Source organism: Aricia agestis, chromosome 9 (assembly GCF_905147365.1).
Source record: "Aricia agestis chromosome 9, ilAriAges1.1, whole genome shotgun sequence".
Lineage (NCBI taxonomy): Eukaryota > Metazoa > Arthropoda > Insecta > Lepidoptera > Lycaenidae > Aricia > Aricia agestis.
The window spans coordinates 16,116,998-16,129,104 of record NC_056414.1 but is presented as its reverse complement, the minus strand read 5'-3'; the positions used below and the strand labels follow the sequence as shown (position 1 = coordinate 16,129,104).

Sequence of the window (12,107 nt, the reverse complement as noted above, 5' to 3'; positions counted from 1 at the left end):
AAGCCGACCACATGTTGTTGGTCCGTCAACTGCCTAGGAATCAATTTCCTAGATGGTACATTTGCAAGAAAGACTATTATAATATTGATATAATATAGCTCAGTGTAGCTGTAACACCTTATGTACATTTGCAATAAAGACTATTCTACTCTAGCCGACGGGTAGTCGGAAAATTTAAAGTGCTGAGTAACAACGCGACACGGGTTTTCAATTACCGCCGTACAAAATGCCAGTAAATATTATTTAATAACGCGGACCTGCGGGGGATATCAAATACTCGAACATGCTCAAAGTGGATATTTCATTATAGTGTACTATAGAGATGGAAGGGATTTTTAGGTCTATGAGTAGGAGCAATAATCTAAACCGGTGAACCGATTTTGTTGAAATTTGGTATGGAGATACTTTGAGTCCATAGAGAGACATAGGATACTTTTTGTTCTGGATCTGATTTGGAATTGCATGGATCTGGATCCATGCAATAACAAGTCGGTTAATTTATTCAGTCCCTACCTAGGAGACCTTCTGTCTCAAGTTATTACGTAAGTTATTATCATATCAATATCAATTTTCTTTTACATTTTAAATAAAAAGATCAACTTGGACTTTCCTGTCAAATGTCGTGTCAAACAGACATATCGTGACATGCTACACTATAGCTACAGCTATATCGTGACATGTAGAAGCTATTTCGTGACATATGATAGCTATTTGACACGATAATGGACACGATTTGGACACGATAGACCCTACGGCTACATAGCGCCATTTGCTACGTCGCACGCGCGCCACAAATAATTTCCGTTGAAAAGTAACAGCGTGATATTTCACGATTCACAGCAAAATATTAAATGCACACGTCTTGATAGTTGATAGATACCGACAATTTATCTTATTCGACCCTCCTCGTATACACCCGAATCAAGCACAACTGTCGTTCTCGACAGCTGCGATGAGGCGGAAGAATTCCGAACGTGAGTCGAATGAAAAGGGCTGTCGTGAACTACTTTTAACGACGTAAACTTTATGTATAGATGACGTACTCTATTTTTAGGGTTCCGTACCCAAAGGGTAAAAACGGGACCGTATTATTGAGACTTCGATGTTTGTCCGTCTGTATGTCTGTCTCCAGGTGGTTTTTGAACAAAAATCACAATATTTTGCCAACTTTAGCTCGATAACGGTACGGAACCCTTCGTGCGCGAGTCCGACTCGCACTTGGCCGATTTTTATTTTTACGTGTCGAAGGGAGTGGATAATTTTGGTTGTTTATTGTTTTGAGTTCGTAGCGTCTAAATTATTGCCTATTGTCTAAGTTATAATGTTTAAAGTTGTTAGTTACCAGTTATCAGTAATACATGTATGACGTTAATATACAATAAAAATTAACAGTTACTATAATTATTATTCTTGCCCATGTAATGTTATATCTTATTATCAATCTTAATTCTTCAAGCCCCATAAGAGCACCGGTGATCGCGACAACAATAGAATAAAAAAGCATTTCCTGGAATCTGCGATCAAAGTATTAATTAATTTTGTACTTTAAACCGACCAAAACTAAAAATATCAGAGAGACAAAAGACTGAAAGGAAGTAATTATTGTTGTGTATAATTATTCCTGAAAGTAGTGTGAAACAGTGGGCGCACAAAAGGCACTATTTGGCTTTTGTGCGCCCACTATTCCACACTACAGCTGATGTCACATTAACCACTGAATCAATTTATTTCACTATCAGTATCCGTGCGAGGTCATTTTCCGACTCCGACTGTCAACATTTGAAGCGTTTTAATTACTCCTTTGTCACTGGTCCAGCGCTGTCACATGACCTCTATCTGTTTACACTGGCACCAGTCGGAGTCACTGAAGTTGTTTACTGGCAAAGATTTGCCTCGGAAAGTTGGTTAGTGAAATTTGTCGTGCTCAAAGGGTTTGAGTTTTTGATGTGAAATGTAATGCGATTTTCTGTTGCGATATGAGTTTATGTCTTTGTGTTGAAATTGAGATTTCATTCGTGATAAAGTAAAAGTAAAAGCATCAAATTCATCTCAGAATGTCAATCAATTTTGCAAAAAAGTGAACAGTTCCACATCTTCCCATTTTTTCAAATTCCATTTCTGCAAAAGTACGTAGAGCATGTTTCGTTGTCGAGAAAACATCGCGTGCAGAGCAGCATTATTTTATTGGTGTAATATGAAACTGAAATGTGGTTTATCAGTTTAGCCCACTGCCAACCGCGGCCGAGTAACCGCTCGGCTTAGCACTCGAAGCGCTGCAGCGCTGGATAAGTAAGCGCCATTGCCCTGAGCAATAAAGCGGCTGAGCTCTCTCGGACAATGCGGGAGAATTCTTATTGTTTGTTTGATAAACAGCTTTCCACTGATATCGTACATTGTACCAGACGCGAACCGGGAAATACCGCAGACATTTTATAGTGGGAGTGAAATATTAATGTGTGTGAGAAACTGTTTATAATATATAACAATTCTCTGACGTTTGAGAAGTTCAAATACACTCTGAAAGCATTCACCAATGAAAATTTAAAAGTAATTCGGCCAATTCTTTTCTATAAGGTAACAAAACGGATATAAAACTCGGGTGCCCGAAGGTATTTCTGAAAAATAAATCACCTGCGAGTAATTTGACATCCTTCTTCCACTTTAATTGAAATATATAGGGCGGTCGTCCGTCCCTCTCGCACGGTCATACGTCACGTCCGCAACAGCTTATCTGCCCACTAAAATGAGTGTTTATTGGTGGAGTCGAGTGAGCGGGAGTGGGGGAATTACTCTCTTTGTCTTCGACAGTAAATCCCCGGCTGGGTCCAGGTGCCCCGTGTAGCCGTAACTCAGCTTCGAGCGTGGATTTGAGACTCCCAAAACTCATTTATAATTCTTAACCTTTGTCTTGAAACGCTCACGTATTTTGGTAAGGATTAAACTATGTATATATTTATATATATACGTAGCTTAGAGATTACATGTAGTATATTAGAAATTGATGTACAGGCGGATGGCGGACCTACGTCACTTGATCTGGGTACGTCACGCCCAGCTAACATAACGATTTACTTACTGACACTTAAATTTAAAGTACAATTAATATTCTTAAATATAATTAATATTGCTCTAAGCTGAGATGATGAACTGCAAAATACTCATATCTATGTAAGATGTGACCATCTCAGAAATAGAGATAATAAAAGACATGCACGTTTATTCTGAGTGCAAGTCGTACATAAGGTCCATTTTCATAGTTTTCATGTTGTAAAGCCCTGTCCAAATGAAATTGAAGTAAGGATTTATCATTTAGACATGCGACGTCTGTGAAATGTTTCTAGAACGTACGATCTAGGAATTTAAATATTTCAAATAGTTACAGCCATTCTTCAACTTGACCAAACCACAAAACTATTTAAATTCAATTTTATTACCTTGGTGATTTTATAAGTTCGTTGTTCTTGTGATAATATTAACATGATATTAAATCCATATAACCTTAACTTAGAGAGCTTTTAAAGTCGGCCTAAGTTATTAAGAAATAGCAAATTCATACTTGCTCATTGCAATCATAAATGAATAACTAATTTTTAATATAATTCAGTATTAAGTGTTTTTACAACAAATTAATAAATTAACTTGTTAATTTTGCTATGATTTTAAAACATTTTAATTATAATATAAACTTCTATTGTATAAATGAAACAAAGCGAAATTCTGAATATTCGCTTCTCATAAAATATTTAAATCTACAGTACCAGGTGCAAAGAAGTACGGGTCTAAACGAGAAAAAGTTGTAATGATTTTTTAAATTAAAATACAGATGTCTTAAATGACATAATTTCTAAAATGTTCATAAAAACTTATTGCGATTGCTTTGTAAGTTATAACCGATGTTTTTTTTGTAACTTTAAGTAAGAATAAGCCGTTTTCATTTCACGAATAATAATAATAGGCACAATACCTAGTTGAAATTAAAGATTACATTTTTTCCTTCCGATTTCATTTGTCATTTCAGCCCTGACATCACTGCGACCCTTGAGGATCTATGACGACTTACCTAGATAGACATTACATTTTCGTTATTTTACCACACAGGCACCAGTTACCACAGGCAGGGTATGTCAATGAACCATTATACAAGGCCAAACGTGGGAGAGCCATGCTTTGGCACAAATGGGCCAGCTCGACCGGAGAAATACCACGTTCTCACAGAAAACCGGCGTGAAACAGCGCTTGCGCTGTGTTTCGCCGAGTGAGTGAGTTTACCGGAGGTTCATTCCCTACCCTATTCTCTCTTAAAAAGGCCGGCAACGCACCTGCTTTCAGCATCTTGCTTAAAAGCAGATGCGTTGCCGGCCTTTTTAAGAGAGAATAGGGTAATAGGGGAGGGTAGGTATGGGAAGGGAAGGGAATAGGGGAGGATAGGGAAGGGAAACGCACCTGCAGCTCTCCTGATGCTGCGAGTGTCCATGAGCGACGGAAGTTGCTTTCCATCAGGTGACCCGTTTGCTCGTTTGCCTCCTTATTTCATAAAAAAACATATTTCATCAAAAAAAAACGTTTCCCTGCTGGTAGCTGGATGTAGGTAACAAAAGGTACCTAACATCATACTCAGTTCGACTTCGAGTTAATACTCGTAAACTTTATAATGTTAGGATGAACTCATGTTATTAAGTTTAAGTAGCACAATTTATGTTCCTTACTTTTGGACATCCGAACAATTTCATTAAAGAAAATGTACAATGGCCGTCCCCATCAGACGAGATTTTCCGTTTTCTGAATAAATAATTGTTACGATTTAACCGAAATTCCTGAGAAAAGAAACTTTATTTTGTAAGTCGCTCTATAAAGAAACTCCGAGAGTATAATTAACAAAGTTTTTTATGTTTCGTGTTGTTTGGTTTATTAAACGTATAAATATGAATTTGCGGAGTTTTTAAAATATTCATTCGAAATTTACAAGATGTATGTACCGTCAGATTTATATTTTACTAGCTGTTACCCGCGACTTCGTCCGCGTCAACAAAATGTGAAATACATAGGTAAAAAGTAAAAAAATATCCTCCTCCTTTTTGGAAGTCGGTTAAAAAGTAGCCTAAGTTACTCCTTATTACATCAGCTATCTGCCAATAAAAGTCCCGTCAAAATCGGTCCATTTCGGAGATTAGCCGGAACAAACAGACAGACATACAGACAGACAAAAATTCTAAAAATTGTTATTTTGGTGTAAGTACCGTCTAAATATTTATATGCATGTAGTAAAAAACGGTTATTTTAATATCACAAACAGACACTCCAATTTTATTTATATGTATAGATAGGACTTTCCACATTAAGAAACTTTGGCCCTTGGCCATGAGCTTTTTAAATTAAGAGTAATGGTCAACTCAGACCGCAACACGACACGTAGATGCATTTCTGAACGTCTATGGATTTGACAGATTTGCAAGAAGTCTCATGCAATTGAAATCTGTCAATTCAGTACAGAAATGCATCTACGCGTCGCGTTGCGGTCTGAATTGACCCTTAGACCTCCATGAGAATAAGACAAGCTATATCTAAACGAACTCTAGAGGCAACAATGAATGGAAATTCTGACAATAACATACACCTGCGGTATTATTAATGGATTTGAAACTTCACACTCAGGCACAGGAGCGAAATTGACTTGTCTATGTTAGCTGAGATATATGAGAACATTTCAGGTTAGTTTGTTCGTTGCCTCGTCTTCAATACTGATTAAGGTTTAATGCTAAAATTTTAAAAGTTTTTAAATATTGATTACCAAATTATCAAATAAGAAAGAAGACACATGCGTCTTAAGGCGTCATCCATAAAGTATGTAAGAATAAGAATAATTATTATTATATCTTATTCTTATTCATCCATAAAGTATGTCATTCCTAAGGGGGAGGAAGGGGGTCAACGAAGTATGACACGGTGTGACAAGGAGGGGTAGGGGTCTAAAATTCATCAAAATCGTGTGACGTACTTTATGGATGGTCCCTAAGGGCTTACAAGTCGTAATTCGCGTTAGTCATCCACCCCACTGAGTGATGAGTGTAAATAAAGAGCGCTCTTATGAACTGCGCTTAAACTAGGGACTATAAAACTAAATATTACTCTCGCGTAGTTGGCCTGGTTTCAATGAAACCGCCAAGTCACCGAAACCAAAAATGGTACCATCGAGGAAATGGATTCCTAGGCAGTTGACAGACCCACGTCATTTGGGTCGGCTTATTAAATTTTTTTATTTCAGACTTTCGTCCATATTTTACATAGCGTTAACTAAACATTAAACAAAGGGTCCTTATTCTAGTGTTAGTGAAATTATTATGATTAAAAAATTAAATTAAATGTATGTAGTGTAGGGAACCTAGCTTCCGGAGCATGGAGTTGTATCCAATGCACCAACAATTACTGCCTACTGGGAGTCCCATCTTATTCTCCACACACTCAGGAGTCTGTTTGGACTGTCCCGTACACGCTACCAAAGCGAGGCACATCGCTTACGAATAATTGAATAATTTAATTATGTCAATTCGATGTTAGCTGTTAATTGTGATCGGTCGGATGGGTTTCATGTAACGCGACCGAACTACTCAGGTTCGCATATGCCTAGGAATCAACTTCTCTGATAGTACATAGCAGCAATGTACATGTTGTGTATGGAGCTAAAGAGAGTTCTTCTGTAGTGTGATACACAGATATTCTCCGTGATATAATATCCGAGCTGAGATATTTACATATTTTCTATTTTTACACGGCGCGAGTTCTCATGTTTATTTAGGCCGTCGGCTTTATGTTCCCCGCTAAGTAACACTTTACAACATGCACGAGTACTTTCGACAAATTGCTCAGATGTTTATCGCCGAAGTTTCTTCAGCTGTATCATTATGCGAACAACACGTCACGTTCTTGCACAGAAAAAGTTTATAAACGCTTCACACGAGTTGTTTCGACGATACAGCCTTTGACCATGACATGTTGAAGTAAAGCTTCTTCAGCGTTGTGCTCATTCTTAGAATAGATAAAATGTCAATCTCGCAACAGAATAATTGACTTATTTTATGGGCAAATAGCCCACCACACATTCCCACCACTGCAACTCCTGTGTCGCTAGGATCACGTTGGTAACCAACCACGAAAATCCTTTGATACCCCTCAGGGGTGCCCGAGGGACAAGCTAAATCTGTCTTGGGACCCGCAACGAAATTAATCAGAAGAAAGGTAGGAAGAGTAGGAGATATCGAAATTCTGAAAGGACAATTGCCTGGAAAATTTGTTATTCGGAGCTTGTGCTTAGGAGGGGAAGACTCCCCTCTCTTTCTACCACGCTGTGAAATGTTTGCATGCTTATCTGTTTTCACTTACGTCTGCATTCTTTGAGTAAAACCCGTTTTTTGTCACGGAAATTAGGCGCCAATCCTATACATTGTTATTTAAGACGAAGTTAGTAATTATCTTCACAAATTAATTCAGATTTAGTATTCATAAAACGATTTCAACGAATTAAACTACGGAAAACTTTTTGAACGGTTAGAGAATTTAAACTTGGATATTATTTCTGCAGGTGTTACTTAAGCTTGTGCTATTTAAATGTAGAATATTGGAATATAATTTTTAAATTAAAGTTGGTTTTAACAAAAATAAGTTAATACAAGTAGAATATTTCAATTCCATATTATTTTAATAGGAAAATGTTTTTAGTTGGTATAGCATCGATCCTTAACACGTATGGTAAGGTTTTAAGTAGTGTTGTTCCTATTATTGCTTACTTATGTTTTTGTAAAACCCTAGGACGTATCATTTGCAATAGAAAAGTGGTGTCATTTTATGGAACATTCCTGGAAACCATATTATATCATAGATCTTATTCATCCTCTACCATATTATGTGACTTAATATGTTAATTATAAAATTTCTTTAAAAGACCAAAAGAAGTTTATTCATTCATTTTTTAAACAATATGACGTAACTTATAAACTTATTTAGTCATCGAATGACCTCACGTGACCTTTATATTAATAATAATATCTATGGACACTTCACACCTCAAATGACTTTAAATTACCACAAAGGATCTGAAAAGATATCAAATGACTTAAAATTACCTCAAAATACCTTAAATGACCTCAAATAACCTAAAAAGACCTGAAATGACTTCAAATGACCTCAAAACACCTTGAAGACCTTGAATTACCTTTATCTTTTGTTTTTCAGTCACGGAGCAAGGTCCGCACGAGAAGCGGCTGCTGAACGCGCTGCTGGCGTCCTACAACACGCTGGAGCGGCCCGTCGCCAACGAGAGCGAGCCGCTGGAGGTCAAGTTCGGCCTCACGCTCCAGCAGATCATTGACGTGGTAAGGTCATCTCTATTGTCGAGTAATAAGGTTGATTTCTGAGTGACGGTTTTGGAGTTTTGAAATAAATGATAAAGAGATTTAGGCTGCAAAAAATATAACGCGAAAAAAATTTTGAAAGATTTAATTGCTTTACTCATGAGGTCTGTGACCTTATAAATTTCAAAATAATTTCAATAAATTGAAATCAGCTGCGTGACAGTGTACGTTTTCAGTAGATTTTTGTGCCTAAACTTCTTTACATAAACAGTTAATAATTTCGCGAAAGTTACGTGATTGTTTTTGTTATATTTTAACCTGGGTGCATAATGCACATTCACGTTACGTTAGAAAGCACTTCAGCACGTCAGCGTGTAAGTCAGATATATTCTGTGTCATGGTATTCTGATTGACACGATTAAGTAGACAGTGTCTGATGACATTGTGTAACTGATAGTACTGGTCATATATTTTAGAAAACTATACTCAACTTATATTCAGCGATATAGTTTAAGATCGTTTTAGTGATAAGTTTATTAGTTTTATTAGTGATAATAAATAAATGCATTGCCCGTAAAAGGATCTATGTGCAAAAATGTATTACTGAGATATAGCTGTTTTTTTGTTTATAAAGACTTTGGTCACTTAATTTGTTTTTATTGTTATGTAACTAAGTAAATGAAACCACCTTAATAGCAAAGAATATGATATATTTTTTTTATATCTTTGAGTAATTAGTCCACAAAAAATGCATTTTGAGCATAATGTAATAAAATAGACCTTTTTACGGGCAACGCATTCGATTATTGCTTCTACTACCTAAAGATACACTATGTACTAAAATTCTGTGTCTTAAGTACCGTCAAGTATTTAATGCGTTTAGTTATAATTAATTTTATTAGAAGAAAAGTTTCTGAATTATATATTTAAGCTGTATTGTTAGGAAATACAATTTAACATAAAAGTTATAAAATTTTGGCAGTGCAAAAGTACGAACAACAATATCCTTGCATCCAATTTAACGCGATACAAATATTGACATTACCAAATTTCCTTTCATAGCAACACATAAAAAGAAATACGTGTTATAAGTTACATTCATAGGCGCAATTTTCTCATTCTATTTCGCTTTTTCTGAAGATATGAACAGAGACGCACAACATTCGCGTCCTTAGGACTGGCAATAATCTTTGTTTCCTGACTCTTGTCAGATATATTATGAAAAGATACAAAGTTTTATTTTGTTTTGAGGTTCTGTAAGAAGCGCGTATGTCTGTTGTCGAAGCGTTCGTTCGAAACAAAGACGCCGCATTTTTTTAAAATTAAATTTAAAAAAAAATATTAAAATCAAAATTAAACTTTATTTCGAATTGTATAAGATTATTCTGTATAACATTATTGCGAACCGGTTGACGAGTTGTTTATTGTGTATGTACTGTGTAGTCAGTACTCAGTAGTGATAGTAGAGGAGGGGAGGGTGCTATTTTTGTAGTCACTCGAGCGTTATGGAGACCTAGTAGGTTTTGTACATTAGGTAAAGCTGATAAAAAATAATAAGAGCGTTTTTTCATTTTTGCGGTGGGTTCAGAAACTGCAGCCATTTTAAAGTTTTGAAAAAGAAAATATATTCAGGCACTTGCTTATTTAGGTAAATTATAAATATATTTTAGTCAACTAGGACTAAATCATTTAGTTTAGAGGAAAATAAAATATCTGCGAAGCTTAGTTAAGAAAATATGAAGCTTTATTTTTTTATATTTTAAAATGTCCCTACAGGCTTACCTAACCTTTGAATCGTCAGTGCTTATATGGAAGCTTCTTTGGGGTATACTAAACATTCCCTATCTTAATCTGACAGATCCGACGACATTTCAATATTCAAAAATAAAATTGTAGAGAAAGAAGAGAGAAATCTGATTTCTATACCATGATAACTAGACACATGTCGGAAGCCTATGCAAGCTTAATCTGACACACTCGAGCTACTCCTGGAATCCCCTCTTCCCCTCCCCAACTATGAGCGATGCACCGCGGCCGTGCGCGGCGGTGTGTCGCCTTGCACTTCACCCGTTCTATGTACTTCGCTTATTATTGGACTTTGAGCTGTCCTGGGCTATGTAGCATGGTGCCTCACAGCGAAAAGTGTATGTTACTGTCCAGTGAATAAAGTTTAATTTTGAATTAATGGCCGTAGTAAGAATACTGCTCCTCGTCGCGTTTCTATAATATGTCCTAAACCTTAATTTAACTAATACACTCAATGCATTAAATCGATTGTGTAATAGCTTCCGCGCAATTAAACTGATTAGTGATAACTAATAATTTAATGACGGCTATTAATTTAATCAATTTACCATTTAATTGTTGCACTCAAATGTTATAAATTATTTTTATTCCATAATTAAATAATGTTACAATCATAATTTGTACGCAGTTCAAAATTAACTTTTTTTTTCTTTTTTCAAATTTTGACTTTTAATGGAATTTTACTTCCATGTACTTTTTTAAGTCACAGTTATAATGAGTGTTCCTAACCAGACCCATCACCATTATGTTCATTACACCAGAGCAACCCCCATTCTCCTTAATATCGAACACGCCAAACCTCTTAAAATATCAAAGAAATATAAAACCGTCTAAAAAGCTAAAACACTTTGAAACTTGTTTATTCAAAGTAAAAAGTCGTTTAAGTCGGTATCGAAGTTAATATTTATTAATGAAGCTGCAGGTTCGGCGGTGACTTGCGTATAAGTTAGACTTGAAAATAACAGCCATTAAATTAATTTTTCTTTGAGTATAAGACTTGGAGTTTAAATTATAAAAATGCTTAAGAAAATTGTAAAAAAACTCAACACGGGTTATATAAATTTTAATTTCATAACACATTTTGTTAGTAATGGAGTACGAATAATATTATGCAGGTTACTATTGCGTTGGCGTAGAGCAAGCTACGCATTTCGTAGCACATGCTAAGTCATGCTACGCTTTGGCGTAGAGCAAGCTACGCATTTCGTAGCACATGCTACGTCATGCTACGCGTGGGCGTAGAGCATGCTACGCATTTCGTAGCCCATGCTACGTCATGCTACGCGTGGGCGTAGGGCAAGCTACGCATTTCGTTGCATATGCTACATCGCGCTACGCGTTTCGTAGCAATCGCTACGTACTCGTAGTGCTTTTTTTTTTTATGAAATAAGGGGGCAAACGAGCAAACGGGTCACCTGATCGTAAGCAACTTCCGGCGCCCATGGACACTCGCAGCATCAGAAGAGCTGCAAGTGCGTTGCCGGCCTTTTAAGAGGGAATAGGGTAATAGGGGTGGGTAGGGAAGGGAAGGGAATAGGGGAGGGTAGGGAAAGGAATAAGGTAGGGGATTGGGCCTCCGGTAAACTCACTCACTCGGCGAAACACAGCGCAAGCGCTGTTTCACGCCGGTTTTCTGTGAGCCCGTGGTATTTCACCGGTCGAGCCGGCCCATTCGTGCCGAAGCATGGCTCTACCACGTAACCACCACGTACCACTTCATATTGGCGTAGAGAATTCTTATTTAAATGGTAGATAATAGTCAATAGATATATACGTTTCGACTGTGTAGGTGCCAGGCATTTTGATTTCAATCATGATTCACAATCAAACACGTTTTCAGTATTAATTATTATAATCCAAGCATCATAATATGTAAGTAGCAGTTATTGTAAATATTTATACAAGTTCTTTTTATAAACACGGTAAACATAACTATGACAGCTTAAACCTTTAAAC

General features: G+C 36.5%; 1 protein-coding gene across 4 annotated transcripts in view; it reads left to right on the top strand.

Moving 5' to 3' along the window:
* Window positions 1–12,107, top strand: part of LOC121730274 (neuronal acetylcholine receptor subunit alpha-7) — a 107,387-nt gene that overhangs the window by 56,237 nt on the left and 39,043 nt on the right. For all 4 annotated transcript variants that reach the window (XM_042119251.1, XM_042119249.1, XM_042119250.1 and 1 more), the window contains exon 2: window positions 8,227–8,366. In XM_042119251.1, the coding sequence (XP_041975185.1) occupies window positions 8,227–8,366 (140 nt within the window). The remainder of the gene's footprint in view (window positions 1–8,226; window positions 8,367–12,107) is intronic.